Genomic DNA, 16,134 nt, shown 5'->3' with positions numbered 1-16,134 from the left:
TACACAATAAAGGATGGCAGCCAAAAACAGTTGCAGGATAGAATTTTTTTATTAAAATTCTTGACCAAGGTTTCGGTACATATAAATATACCTTCATCAGAAGTACATTTCCTGAATAGAAAGACACATTCATTAGAAAAGCCATATCAACGAAAGTGAGAAACAGAAGCTTAAATAACGGTGAAATTGCTAAAGTAATACAGGCACACAATCTTTAGTACTTACTAAAATTACATCATGCACTGAAGAATAATGAAACAATTTGCCAAAAGGCGTCGTCAGTAATTAAAATATCATCTCCATTTGTACAACATGTGTAATGGGTACAGGATCAAAGCGAACAGTTTAACAATGTTACTTCGCCTATGAACTGTTGAGACACGAGTGTGAAGGCACTAAGGTAGATTGTTTCGCCGAGAGAGGGCACTTGCATGTGCCAGACTCGCGCATATTACAATCCATAAATACATACATAAGCGCATCAAAATTATTAAAGGTTGTGTTAATTCAAACATTGTCTTAATAAATAAAGCGTATCACGCCAATTAAAGAGATTTATGTAAACTAGAAATATAGAACCAAATTTACCTGTGTCCTAGTGTCAAACGGATAAAGCTTGCGCTTGGAACATCTAACGAGAGAGGGCACTACTGTAATGCGCGAGAGTCTCGCGTAACGTAGGCAGTGAAATACATACTAGCGAAACAACCAAAATGTTATAATAAAACGAAACCATCTGTCTGTATGAATAAAACATAGTAGTCATTTAACCACACATACACATTGAAATTCATATTTACAAACATCACAATATGTAGATCCCAACAAGATAGGAAAAGCGCATTTCACCGGCATCAACAAGCAAGAAAAAAACTCCTAGTCAGCCAGACTATATTACATTAAGGCAATGAGGGGTTTGAAACCGTCTAAAAAATTTTTGTTTCGAAGCTGCACCTGTTCATTAAGAACAAAACCATCTTTTAGAGACAGATGCTTGAAAATCTCTAATTCTTCGAGCAAGTCTAGTTTGTCACCTTTATCAGCTTCATGAAGCAGCTCTACGTCGTCCAGTTCTCTTGGCGTGTGCTGTAAGAGCCATAGATGTTCAGCAAAGGTGGAATTATATACGTTTTCCCCATTTTTACCTAACTTGTGTTCTTTATACCTAACTTTAATGGGTCTACCTGTCTGCCCTATGTAATAGTTTGGGCAGTCGTTACAAGTAATTTTGTATACACCGGACTTAGTGCTGAGTTCTTCTCGTGCTCCAATATTATGAATTACTCTACGTTTGAGGCTATTATTTACGGAAAAAGCAACTCTATAACCGTATTGTTTCTGTAAAAGTCTTTTAATCTTATATGAAACGTTCCCTAAAAATGGAATAGAAATAAAGTTATTACTCTCATAGTTTTTTGCCCTGTTATCTCCTAAAGTAGAAAATTTTACAGCTGTTTTTTTCTTAGCAATTTGGTCAATTAATTTAGGGTCGTATCCATTGTTAGTGGCTATTGATTTTAATAAAAATATTTCATTTTCAAAACAATTCTGTGCTAAAGGTGTGCTCACAGCGCGATGAACTGCAGAATGAAAAAAGGCGATCTTGTGAGTTTGAGGATGACAGGAATCTGCTGGAATAATATTATCAGAAAAAGTTTCTTTACGGAAAATGTCGAAGCTAATGGTGTTACCCGATAATTTAAGTTTCAAATCAAGAAAATTGAGTTCTCTCTCGTTATTTTGTATCTCTTTTGTAAATTTCATTTTCTCATGGAAACTGTTGAAAACATGAAACAGTTGTTGTAGATCTTGGTCACAACCTTGAAATAGTATGAGTATATCATCAACATAACGAGCATAAAAAGAAATCTTATTGCCTAACGTAGGGTTGTTTTTGAAGAAATTTTCTTCTAGTGCATTCATAAAGATGTCAGCAAAGATGCCAGCTAACGGGCAACCCATGGCTAAGCCGAATGGCTGCTCATACATTTTACCATTAAACTGAAAGTAATTGTAAATGGTAAAATGTATGAGCAACCATTCGGCTTAGCCATGGGTTGCCCGTTAGCTGGCATCTTTGCTGACATCTTTATGAATGCACTAGAAGAAAATTTCTTCAAAAACAACCCTACGTTAGGCAATAAGATTTCTTTTTATGCTCGTTATGTTGATGATATACTCATACTATTTCAAGGTTGTGACCAAGATCTACAACAACTGTTTCATGTTTTCAACAGTTTCCATGAGAAAATGAAATTTACAAAAGAGATACAAAATAACGAGAGAGAACTCAATTTTCTTGATTTGAAACTTAAATTATCGGGTAACACCATTAGCTTCGACATTTTCCGTAAAGAAACTTTTTCTGATAATATTATTCCAGCAGATTCCTGTCATCCTCAAACTCACAAGATCGCCTTTTTTCATTCTGCAGTTCATCGCGCTGTGAGCACACCTTTAGCACAGAATTGTTTTGAAAATGAAATATTTTTATTAAAATCAATAGCCACTAACAATGGATACGACCCTAAATTAATTGACCAAATTGCTAAGAAAAAAACAGCTGTAAAATTTTCTACTTTAGGAGATAACAGGGCAAAAAACTATGAGAGTAATAACTTTATTTCTATTCCATTTTTAGGGAACGTTTCATATAAGATTAAAAGACTTTTACAGAAACAATACGGTTATAGAGTTGCTTTTTCCGTAAATAATAGCCTCAAACGTAGAGTAACTCATAATATTGGAGCACGAGAAGAACTCAGCACTAAGTCCGGTGTATACAAAATTACTTGTAACGACTGCCCAAACTATTACATAGGGCAGACAGGTAGACCCATTAAAGTTAGGTATAAAGAACACAAGTTAGGTAAAAATGGGGAAAACGTATATAATTCCACCTTTGCTGAACATCTATGGCTCTTACAGCACACGCCAAGAGAACTGGACGACGTAGAGCTGCTTCATGAAGCTGATAAAGGTGACAAACTAGACTTGCTCGAAGAATTAGAGATTTTCAAGCATCTGTCTCTAAAAGATGGTTTTGTTCTTAATGAACAGGTGCAGCTTCGAAACAAAAATTTTTTAGACAGTTTCAAACCCCTCATTGCCTTAATGTAATATAGTCTGGCTGACTAGGAGTTTTTTTCTTGCTTGTTGATGCCGGTGAAATGCGCTTTTCCTATCTTGTTGGGATCTACATATTGTGATGTTTGTTAATTATGAATTTCAATGTGTATGTGTGGTTAAATGACTACTATGTTTTATTCATACAGACAGATGGTTTCGTTTTATTATAACATTTTGGTTGTTTCGCTAGTATGTATTTCACTGCCTACGTTACGCGAGACTCTCGCGCATTACAGTAGTGCCCTCTCTCGTTAGATGTTCCAAGCGCAAGCTTTATCCGTTTGACACTAGGACACAGGTAAATTTGGTTCTATATTTCTAGTTTACATAAATCTCTTTAATTGGCGTGATACGCTTTATTTATTAAGACAATGTTTGAATTAACACAACCTTTAATAATTTTGATGCGCTTATGTATGTATTTATGGATTGTAATATGCGCGAGTCTGGCACATGCAAGTGCCCTCTCTCGGCGAAACAATCTACCTTAGTGCCTTCACACTCGTGTCTCAACAGTTCATAGGCGAAGTAACATTGTTAAACTGTTCGCTTTGATCCTGTACCCATTACACATGTTGTACAAATGGAGATGATATTTTAATTACTGACGACGCCTTTTGGCAAATTGTTTCATTATTCTCCAGTGCATGATGTAATTTTAGTAAGTACTAAAGATTGTGTGCCTGTATTACTTTAGCAATTTCACCGTTATTTAAGCTTCTGTTTCTCACTTTCGTTGATATGGCTTTTCTAATGAATGTGTCTTTCTATTCAGGAAATGTACTTCTGATGAAGGTATATTTATATGTACCGAAACCTTGGTCAAGAATTTTAATAAAAAAATTCTATCCTGCAACTGTTTTTGGCTGCCATCCTTTGTTGTGAAGAATTTTAACAGTTGCTGCTGCAGCCATGTTTAAAATCTTGTTATATGTTTTAGTTGTAAATATTTGTCATGTACTGTTGTTTTTGTGACATGTTCTACATCCTGGAGGACCTCCTCACTACGGATCACCTGGAATGAAAGTAAATCTAATCTAATCTAATGCAGAGCGGCGGGCAGCGCGCAGTACCTAGGGCGCTGAGCAGCACGGTGGCGGTGACGAGTCTGCAGCGGCGCGCGACGCCCCTGGGGTAGCCGTAGCGCGGCGCCAGGCGCCTCTCGACGGCGTCCCAGGTGGCGGCCAGCGCCGGCCAGTCGCGCGCCAGCTGGACGAACAGCAGCGACGCCAGCGCGCTGCACGCGAAGAACACCGTGGGCGCTGCGGGCAGAGGGAGAGAGCGGCGCCAGAGCCGCGTCGTAACGGGCATCCCACAAGCCACAGGCGCTACGTGCAGATCGGCACTGTCGCACCTGGTGTTTAGAGTAAATAACTACTGCACGTCTACTGCAGCGGAGATAGAATGCGGACCACTTTGTCCAAGGCTCCCTCTCCAACCATTACCGCTCAACAATGGTATATCTTGGACTAAATATCTATCACAAGCTACATACTGCATTTTACGGACTATAAGACGCTACCACCTTAATTTTTAAGCAATTAAAAAAACAAACAAACATTTTCATTATTACATATCAAAGCCAGACTAAAAAAAGAATTCTTAGTTCATAAAATCGAACTGACCTTTAAAATCCCTGAAAATCGTCATGTGAACTTTCTTCTTCTTCCTCTCGGTCGTTATCGTTGTCCTCTTCGTACATGAGATGGTCTTCACTGCCATCGAAAGCGTTACTTATGCCGCACTTGTTAAAAGATTTAACAATAGTGTCTTCTCTCACTCTACACCACGACTGTATTATCCACTGACAGACTTCTTTGATTGTAGGTCGTTTTAAAGCTCCCTATCGGCGTGAATTCGTGTTCGGTTTCATCCATTTGTTCCATTCCTCTCTCTCAAACACTTTAAGTGGTTTATATATCGACGTTACCGTGAATGACCGAAATTGGAGAATGTCGACTTTCACCGGTGAATCTCAACAGAAACCAAATACGACGGTGAAAGATCGAATATTTCATTACATTGTTGTACATTCGTACCCTCTCCGCTGTGTGTCGATCGACAATCACAGATATGCTCCGGTGGAGGTCCAAAACAGAAGATTAAAAAAAGAAACGACTGGCCTTCTCCCGCCAAATCCTTTGTCCTCGGAGTTATTCAGCTTTGTCAGTCTTATGCAAGCTTTGATAACGCGAGCAACGTTTTCTTAATTTTTTTCCGATACCCTAATTTATACTAAATGGATACTGCAGTAAATCGTGATCTTTTTCATGAAAAGTTAAAATGCATTAATTGCGGGTAAACGAGAAGACAATTGTTTTTATTTTTCTTAAGAAAAGTATTCTAAAATACTTTCTGAAGTGGTTTCTGCTAAAATCAAATGCAACACACCTTTAGATTACAGACCATTAAAAAGTTTTGATGTTTTAAAAGTTAATGATGAAGAGAAGTTAACTGTACCATTAAAACCAGGGGGAACGAACATACAGTATTATGTTACCAATGAAGAATTGTACAGTATACTATATGAAACTCACAACAGAATAGGCCACGGAGGAAAAACACGTATGCTTAAAGAGTTGAAAGTTAAATACAACAATATTACAGACGAAGTTGTAATGTTGTATTTAAATTTATGCAAACAGTGTCAAATGAAACACAGTGCACCTAAGAAAGCTATTGTTGTGAAGCCAGTGGTTAGTTCTGAATTAAACTCAAGATGTCAAGTTGATCTGATAGATCTACAGTTAAACATTGATGGCGAATATAAGTTCATAATGGTGTATCAAGATCATTTAACTATGTTTGTCCAGCTACGACCTTTGAAAACTAAAAGAGCTGAAGAAGTAGCGCATCACGTTCTTTCAATATTTTTAACACTTGGTGCAACAGCAATATTGCACTCAGATAATGGTAGAGAATTTAGTAATCAAGTCATATCCGAAATATGCGCTATGTGAAAAGGTGTTAAAACAGTTCATGGAAAGCCTCGTCACAGTCAAACACAAGGCTCAGTTGAAAGGGCCATTCCAGGATATACAGAATATGCTAACTGCATGGATGAACGATAACTGTACAAATAAATGGTCAGATGGTTTATCCTTTGTTCAGTTTGCCAAGAACACTAGATATCACGAAGGAATACGCCAAAGTCCTTATGAAGCCACGTTTGGCGTTAAAGCAAAAAGAGCCATAGCATCGTCTTTTTTGCCTGGCGAACAAATCGCAAATATTTAAACTGAAGAACAATTCGAAGAAATTGCCAATACTTCTGAAACCGAAGAACAGCTTGAATAAATTGTTAATGCTTATAAAAAGAACTGAGCGGTGGTCATACCGAAAACCATATTTCAAAGAAAAATATTGAAGAGGACCTACAACCTACAACGTCTTCACATCAAATTCTGTCTGATAAACACGAGTTGATTTCTACAAAGAGAGTGGCCGCGAATGAAAATCTTCTACTGCAAGCAACAAAGATGTTACGAACCTCCTGCTCAAATTGGTGACAATGTAAGAATACAAGTTCCTGATGTCTACCATGGTCGTACAGATAGCCGCAATGTGTTAGCGGTTGTTGTTGGGAGAGAAGACTCCGACTTCTATAAACTGGCAAATAAAAATGGTACCCTCAAGCAGCTTTATACACGTAATCAGTTAGCAATTTGTAAAGAAAAGTTACTGTTCATAGATGAGATTTCTTTTCACGAAATGTCGCTGAGAGAAGCAGCTGCAGCTAATTCGAGAAGCGGGAGACAAAGCTACACACGCTGTCATTGCAAAAGGAAGTATTCCACAAATAAATGCAGTTGTAAAAGCAAGGGACTCTTGTGCAATTCTAAGTGTCATAATAGTTTAAGTTGTTGCAATAAATAAGATTTGAATTACATAAGTAATTTCTTTACAACTATTATTTTCTTTTCTCATGTAGAGTGTATTGTGTATTTTAAATGCTTGGTCATTCCTTTCAGAAAGAGAGGCGAAAAAGTTACGTCACCCTTGTGACGTTTTATAGCGACTGAATAACGGATAAGAAAATATAAATCTCCAGCATGTTCAACATTCACCATTAGTGCATGGTGAATGTCAACATTTACCGGTGTAAGTCAGAAATAAGGGTATTTAGCAAATATTTCGGACATACACTATGCGACTATGTGAATGTTGACATTCACTGGTGAAAGTCGACATTCTCCAGATTTCGTTGTTTCACTGTAACACCGATACATCAAGTAGTTGCACTTGTGAAGTAAGTCCTCCCAGAATTACAGCAAGCTCTGCATTTCCCTGCCTCACTTTTTCTTTCACAGAATTTTTCAAATGACTTCTTGTGTCTATTGCCTATCTCGACTCAGCATCTCCACTATATGGTGAGTAGCAACTTTCCTTCTCATAATATTGTTGCATTCCATCCTGGATTTTCCATTGTTTGAAAAATGGGTTTTTAGTTGCCCTGAGACCGAAAGCCGCATAAAGAGGAAAGTGACATCGGTTTTTGTCCTGTGGCCATAAACAATACAACAAGAAAAATGACGCAGTTTTTAATTGTCCTGAGGCCAACAACCACAAAAAGCAAAATTTCCTCACTTTCAGACTGTCTGAGACTGGCGCCAGGACATGTTCAATATGCTGTCCACCGTTTTCTGCCCCAAGTTCGAGAAACACCATATTCCACAACAGACCGGAGCGTCTCGGGGGCCACGTTCAGAATGCATTGTGCAGTGGGTGCCCTCAGTGAGCTCCGGTAGTATTTCGAGCACTGGACACAACATATTGCAAATAATCCCACAGCTAGAAGTCACACGGATTAAGATGAGGTGGTCTGGACGGCCAGGGCTAGGCTATAGGGAAATGGCGGCTGATAATTCTAGCATTTCCGAAATGTCTCTGCAGTAGTGGCTTCACTGGTTGTGCAATATGTGCGTAGGAGTACCATCTTGCATAAAAATGATACACCACTCACATCCACATTGTTGAAAGGTTGGAATCACTTTCGCGCGCAAAAGACTCTCATACCGTTTACCAGTCACGGGACAGGGTAACAGAAACCGCAGGACTCATTTCGGAAAAGTTCGGTGCTACGATAGACGATGCCGTCAACCTGCACCTCACAGTCACTTACGCGGAATCAAGTCGTACCGGTTGACGTGGATGTGGATTTTGCGTTCCCATATTCTGTAATTTTGCTCACTGAAATGTCGTGGGGGATGGACATGAGCTTCATCTATCCACATAATGTTACATGGCCATTCATTGTCCACTTTCAAGGAACAAGAAATTCCAGAGCGAACGTTTGTCTCGCTGGCATAATAGCAGGAAGCAACTCCTGGACATAGGTGATTTTGTATGGATAGCAATGCAGGATGTTTCGTAGGATTTTTTACACCGTGCTCGCTCCCCCGTCCATTGCACGTTTGCCCACCACCGGCCCATCCCTCTTGCAATGCTGTGCGACAGACGGCGGATCAACTACCTTCCTCCCATGGTTTATTAAATTGTTGCATCAGTAATATTCACAACTGTCTGCACTTTCCTTTTCTGGAAATGGAATTATTACAGTCTTTTTGAAGTCCAAGAGTATTTCTCAGGTCTTAAATACCTTGCATTTCGTGTGGAATATTTCTGTTATGGTATTTTCGCCGAAATATCTCCATAATTATGAGGGAATGTTGACTACTTCCGCTTCCTTCTTTCCACTTAAGTCTTTCAGTCCTCTCTCCAATTGAAGAGTGGAAATGGAACACGTTCTAACTTCCAAATGTTACGTTTGTCAGGAGAATGAAAAAGACATGTGTCTCTCTTTGTACATAACTAATTGAGACGGTATTCTGATACCATAGAATAATGCTTCTTACAGTATTACTGCAAAAAAAGTAATGAGACAAATTAGAAAATAAATACCTTATTAAGAACGTTCTAATCGCCAAAGCAGGTAACTGGCTTGTGAAAAAATGGCATTTAAGAAAGTTTTCTGTTTTCACTTTACAATTCTTCTCCCAGTATTTTATCTCCAATCTCAATTTGATGTCTATTATCATCCCTTTCCATAATATTCATGTTGCTTTCCTTTGTACTGTCCTACTTTTTCCTTCCACTTTCAGCCTCCCCATATTTGCTTAGTACTGGCTTGCATCTAAACTCTTGATATTCAGACATGCTTCTTTTTTCTCCTAAGGTTTCTTTGATTTTTCTGTGGGCGGCATCTGTCTTTGCCATTTTCATGAATGCTTCAACACCTCATTTTTTTTATAAGAGGTGAAAGACAATAACTCAAAAAAACTTCTAGCTCCATATCTCGGTATGTGCTGGTTTTAAGAAAAACTAATGTGCCACTTGTTACCAAATGTACAGTTTACAAGATTACTCGCATTGTCACGGACCAATCATGCCGTGTTAGTGTGTGACTGTTTTTACACTTTGAGGTGTGTCCTTGCTTCGTGAAAAATTGTAACAAATCATTGTCTGCCCACGCCAGTTTGCCCTCGATGTGACTGTTGTCTACGACAGGTTCGATTTACGGAAGAAGGGAGCTCTCTTCTGCCCGGAGATGACGGGACACTTTATCCCTAATCCTCCTAAACGGCTAGTAGTCTGAGCATGAGAGACCCGCTCGCGGTACAGTGATATCCTACTAAGGGCCGGCGTTCTCCAACACCCGTCCCAGAGAAACTTCTAAAGGCCAAAGCGATAAAACCAAGAGTAGGAAATGCCCAGTGGAAATGTTTACATTCTGCTCTCGGTTCTGGTTGGCTGGAAGACCTCGGTGTTAAATAATTTCGTGTACTGTTTAGCAGGTAGCGAAATCGTGGATTCCGTTGGCAGCCCTCGGGGGATGTAGAAGTCCGGGGAGGAAGTGGTGTTTTCGTAGTGAAGTCGGGAGAAGAGTAGTCTTTGAGATCAACCGAGCTGTTTTTCCAGTAAGGAAACTTGACAGGCTCAGAAAGTGCGTTTCCGTGCGCGGGCGTGAATTTTGAGTCATTCCGGTTTTTCTAGGACAGTATGGAAGACGCTCAGTAGACAGTGACCTCATATTAGGTTGTGGAGCCCAATAGCTGGCGGGTCCGTGGTGTTTAGCGAACGTGACGAACTTGACAAAGTTTGCCTTGGAGCCAGTAAGTTTTATTCATTTCCGTGGAACTTTAGTGTGATGCTTTTGTGCCACTCTTTCCCTGTTGTTGTGGATATTATGAGCGGAAGTCGCAAGGAACCGGATGGAGCAGATGTACTGAACTGTTAGCGGTGTCCTTTATCGAGTCCAGTGGTTGCATCTCGGAATATTTCCTAAAGTGTTTGGACTGCTCTAAAGGCATTTTAATTATTGACTTCGGACTAATCAGAAGTTTTAACCATGTCTCGCAGGTCAAAGCTAGGCTGGCAACCCTTATTTAGGGTGATGTCACAGACGCTATAGTGTAAAGAAGCAGTCCAGGTCTGCTAATAAATGTATATGAGAAAAGCTGCGGTACAGTACGTCGAGTAATTTGTCTCTCGCTCTCCACATCGTATAGTGAGTGTGTAGTATATTGGTAGCAGAGGCGGTTCGGCTGGTGCTCTGCGTGACGTCGCAGAAGCTCAGAGGCACGGATGAGGGGAATTTTTCGAAATACCAGCATAATCGAGCAAGAGACAATTTTTTAAAAAATACACTGCCTGGCAAAGAAATGAAGCAAATGAAAGGAGAGGAGGAAATGAAATGAAACTTAATGGGTCGAAACGGTACATGATTACAAAATCGAATCAAATTTACGTAGAACTTGGCAGTATCAGCCTACTTACTATTTTGACGTTGGACCCCCTGTGGCCTGGATACGTGCTCTAATTCGATTGCGAAGGGCGTCATGAAGAAGTTATGTCCTTCCTGAGGCAAGCAAGCCCACAACTATTGTAATTGCTCCTTGATATGCTGAATATTGTGACTAGGGTAAATTGACGTGCGAGCCGGTGGCACTCATATTCCATCGGGGGATTATGCTGGCAACAGGAGTATCTCAACATCGTGCTGGCACTTCATAGAGACGCACCATGTGTGGACGATCATCCAGATGAAAAATGGCACCTCGATGCTGTCGGGTGACAGGCAACACGTTGTACTTTCACAGTCGCTCAGTCGCTAGCAGCGGTGACCTGAAGTCACACCCAATAGCTCCCCAACTCATACCACACAGTGCTGCGCCCCCCCTGTCCCCCCCACCCCCACCCGCCATACATCCCGTGCCGCCACCATACTCCCTGATGCTGATGAGGTAGTGCAGAACCGGGACTCATCGCTAAAAACAAAAAACAATGTCAGGCCATTCATCAGCCGTCGGTACTTACCAATCACTGCACCACTACAAACGGAGCCGTTTGTGTTGTGGTGTGTTAACGGCGGCCCACACGCGGGACGGTAATTCCCTATTCCAGCCGTTGCTTGAGTCCGACCAATGGTGCGGGACAACACAGAATGTTACAGGGACTCCACTGCCTGTGCTCTGATGACAGAGAAGGTGTGGAGGTGTTACGATGTGCTTGGTGCATAATTCACTAATCCTTCCTCGTACTGAGCAGACGTGGTAAACCGAAACCATGATACCCTGTATATATCTGGATACTGCATTATTCCACTTGCAGGTCTCATGGAGGCCCACAATGATGCCCCTTTCAAATTCTGTCAGGTCCTGATAATGCTGTCTCACACGAGAACGCAGCATCTCTTTGTCCTTCACAGAGATCACTTAAAATCTAATGTTGTTCGCGCCCATTGTATACCCTACCGCGTCTGTTAACAACACTAAAGACGAACAAAAAGATACAGGTGTTCGGTTTTTCCGCGCGCTGTTCGAGAGTGTCATAGTAGAGAATTATTGTGAAGACGGTTCGATGAACACTCTGCCAGGCACCTAAGTGTGATCTACGGATTTTCCATGTAGATGTAGCTGTAGATCGCTGATGTACTCTCTCTTCTGGGTGCTTCAGGCAATCCTTAGTAATGTTAACTTACTTCTTTCTTGTCAAGCGTTAACCGTGTATTCGGATACAATTGAAATATTGTTAACAATTCTTTCATGTCAAATGACCTTGATTTCTGGTTGCTAAGACGAAATACATGTAGTACTGCTAGAGCACTAGTGAGAAATGACAGTGCATGGAGCCACAATGGGGCGTTTTCGATCTGTTAGCGTAAAACATAACTTCAGTTGTTGTTGTAACAGCGAGTAATAATTCGAAATTCTGAATCCCTCGTTGTCCCTCCAGCCTAGTGCTAATGTAATGGTGGAGTGGAGACGTAGTGTGTCAGGTGCGCGACCCTCCCTTGCGATCTGGCCTGGGTAGGATGAGTTAATGTCTTTTGTGTTGCCTTCCTCTGCGTCATTACCACTAAACGGCAGTATAAGCTTTGACGCCGTGACTATCACCCGCTACCAGGACCTGATTGACTGAGCAGGAGCACATCTCCTCAGTGAGCAGCTGTCACTAATCCGACTGCTAGGTCCTCCTAACTTATGCAGTTTTGAGCCGGCCAATTTGCAACACTCCTCGGCATGGGGTAACTTGTACGGACCCTGGGCTACTTACATGTGCGGCTGAAGGTGAGACCTTGCGAAGACATGTGCAGGCAGCTGAGAACAGCGAAGACCGTCGATCCCACCAGGCTAAACATGGCGTAGATCACTCGCAGACTTGTCCACTGGAATCTGCAACAGCGTACGGGTTTCAGGACACACTCTGGCGCTTCCTTAAATTTCTTTCACATTTTGATGTAAGTAAACATATTTCTATAAAATGTGACTATATAATCACTTTTTTATTGACAGCTGTATTGTAATGACATTTTATTCTCCTAGCAGGTCATTACACAATAACCAGTATTGAAATTCGTTAACAAATGTTTTACTAGATCACTATTCAAGAATAAAAACGGAGTTCATCAGATCACGGACCCTGTTGAAAAATGCAAGTGCATTCTTAAGTTTTTTCCTATGACAAAAATAGCGAACCTGAGTCAGGATACGTGCGTTTCGATCATGTAGTTTGCTACAACTGTCGTTCAGTTTGTTAGCTGCAGAACAAGATAATCATGTGAAAGAAAAATCTTGAAAAGGAAAGATTAGTGGCTCCACCAGTATCGTTGAACTTCTGTGTGAAAGTAAGACAACTTAGAGCAAATATGACATGGAACTGATATGCTACTCTGGACATAATACGGATTAAATATTAACATAAATAGTTGAGTGATAATAAAGGAGGAGGATATAGAGCCGAAAATTATTGCAATTTCTACGAATTACGTAGAAGTAGTGAAAGCTTTTTCTTATCTAAGATGTCGTAATGCATAATATGTACGAACCAAGAATGATATAAACGCAGACTGGCACAGAAACGGAAAATTTTTCTAAATAAACGTAATTATCAAAAATTAATATCATTATACGAGGGTTGGAATTTAAAAAGTGGCAACTATTTACTCACAACCGATACAAAAGAGTTACATGTTTGCACCTGTTACTGTCCTTCAAAGTTGTCACCAGCGTTATGTAGAACCAGTTACCAGCGATGTGGAAGGCGTAGTATACCGTTAGCAGAGCCTGTTCTGTTGATGGTAAGAATGGAGCGGTCTGCTGCCTATTGAATCTCTGGAAAAGTTCTCAAGCGAATTCCACGAAGTGGTTCCTTCATCCTCGGAATCAAATCAAAGTCACAACGACTAAGTCCGGGGAGTATGGTGGATGGTACAGTACTTCCCAGTCCCATCGACCGAACAGAGCAGCCACAGCTTGCGCTGTATGCGCCCGCGCATTGTCGTGCAAAATAATGGTTGGGTTGCGCAGAAAGTGCCTCCGCTTCTTTCGCAAAGGTGGTCGCAGGTGATGCTCCAAACATGAACAGTAATACTGTGCACTGACAGTCTGCCGTAGAGGAACGTAATGCGTTAAGATAACACCATCACAGTCGTTAGGATAACACCATCACCATAACTTTAGACCGCTCCATTCGCATCATCAACAGAACAGGCTCTGCTAACGGTATACTACGCCTTCCACATCGCTGGTAACTGGTTCTACATAAAGCTGGTGACTACTTTGAGGGACAGTAGCAGGCGCAAACATGTAACTCTTTTGTATCGGTTGTGAATAAATAGTTGCACACTACTTAAGTTCCAACCCTTGTAATTGGGCCATAGCTGATCCCAAGCCCGACTGAAAAAGGTGGAGGGGAAGGAATAACACTTTCAAAAATTTTGGCTGACCTGGCCTGGCCCAGATGTGGAGGAGACCTCAACAGCAGTGAAGACGTAGACGAAGACTATCGGTATTGGAGAACTGGCAGAAGAAAGACAAAAAGAAATAAAAGTAGCCACATACAACATAAGAACTATGAGACTAGCCGAAGACGTTGAGAGACAGGGACAAGAACTGCCAGACATTAAATGGGATGCCACGTGTACCTGTGAGTCACCTCTCCAAGGAGAAACTCCCCCACGAGGTCACATCTTCTTACAAAATAGTGAGGATTCTACTGTGTATGGAGTTGGTATTCTAGTCAACGATAATATCAAAGAATTCGTTTACAAAATGGTCTGCGTTTCTTCTAGAGTGACATACATTGTCCTCAAATTGAGCAGCAAATTTTCCATACAAATCATTCAGGTGTATGTTCCAAGCAGCAGTTCTGATGAAGGGATGTTGAATAACTATACAGAGGTGTCACTAAAACCAAAGATTCTGAGAAACACAACTGGGTATCATCATGAGAAATTTCACTGCAAAAGGAGGGCAAATGAAAGATGAAAACCCGTGGAACTTTGGTATCTATGCGTTAGGCTGCAGAAATGGAAGAGGTGAACGAATGCCAGAATATCTTAGAGCTGAAAATCTCTCTTTTATGAATGCTTTCGCTGAGAAGCCCGTCCAGCGTAAATGGACATCGATCAGCCCTGATGGTCAGATCAAGAATGAAGTAGACTTTGCGCACAAAACAAAAAATAGAACTGCAAAGATACGTCTGTACTCGATAAATTCGACATCGACCTTCACATTGATCTCATAATGGAACGATAAAAATGATACGGAAGTATACTTTTCCAAGAGAAAATGACTTAGGAAAATACAAAGCATCATTTCAGCGAACTTTATCTGAGATACGTGGTCCAACAGAAGATATGAAGTCCTTAGAAGTCAACGAACTTGCTGAGAAAATGACAACAGACATCAAAATTGCAGCACTCCAGAAATCTAACAGGAACTCACAACTATCAATTAATACCATTCAGATCATCAAAGAAAGGAAGGCAATGATCGGGGTTACAGCAGAGTATACAACTCTTAATAAGACTGTCCGGAAATATATAAGAAAAGATATGAGGGAATTTAACAATAATCTGACATGCAGACGATTGAAAACAGCCGAAACATGAAAATTTTAAATACAGTATGTCTACAGGGAGAACTAATATTACGAAACTCAAGAATAAGAAAAGAGTGATAGTCACAGATAGACATAATATTACTGAATTTTTTTAGAGATTTCTACCATGAGTTGTATACTGTAACCACAGACAGACCGTCAGAGCAAGAACAAGCAGCTCTGAATGATGCACAGGAAGAAACACTAGAAGTAATCACTGCTGCAGTTGAAAATTCGCTTAAACAACTAAAACAAAATCCCCTGGGGAGGATATGATAACAAATTAAATCTGAAACTAGGATCAAGTAACTCGTTGGGAGCTGTGGGGATACTTATCAACAAATGCATCAACTCCGCAAGAATAACAGAAAAATGGAAAAAATATTGAAGTGGTACTACTCCACAAAAAAGGGTGATAAGGAAAACTTCTAGGACTATTGTCCGGTCAGTTTGTTACCACAACGTTACAAACTCCTGATTAAAATTGTAACAAACCACGTCACAACAGAACTGGATGTATATCAACCTGTTGCGCAACGTTGGAATTCGGGAAGCTGTTTCGCCTATGGACCACATCAAGGCTCACCTTCTTCTCGAGAAAATAACTGAGTATAACAGCCG

The 16,134-nt window shown here is 40.6% G+C and overlaps 1 protein-coding gene across 1 annotated transcript in view; it reads right to left on the bottom strand.

Moving 5' to 3' along the window:
• Positions 1 to 16,134, bottom strand: part of LOC124776138 (gustatory receptor for sugar taste 64e-like) — a 156,276-nt gene that overhangs the window by 120,628 nt on the left and 19,514 nt on the right. The window contains exons 3-4 of the mRNA XM_047250975.1: positions 12,685 to 12,803; positions 4,203 to 4,391 (exon numbers count right to left, since the gene is read on the bottom strand). Coding sequence (XP_047106931.1) covers positions 4,203 to 4,391; positions 12,685 to 12,803 — 308 coding nt within the window. The remainder of the gene's footprint in view (positions 1 to 4,202; positions 4,392 to 12,684; positions 12,804 to 16,134) is intronic.

The sequence above is a fragment of the Schistocerca piceifrons genome, chromosome 2 (genome assembly GCF_021461385.2).
Source record: "Schistocerca piceifrons isolate TAMUIC-IGC-003096 chromosome 2, iqSchPice1.1, whole genome shotgun sequence".
NCBI lineage: Eukaryota > Metazoa > Arthropoda > Insecta > Orthoptera > Acrididae > Schistocerca > Schistocerca piceifrons.
Note: the sequence above shows the minus strand (reverse complement) of the source record. Positions and strands in the feature narration are given on the sequence as shown.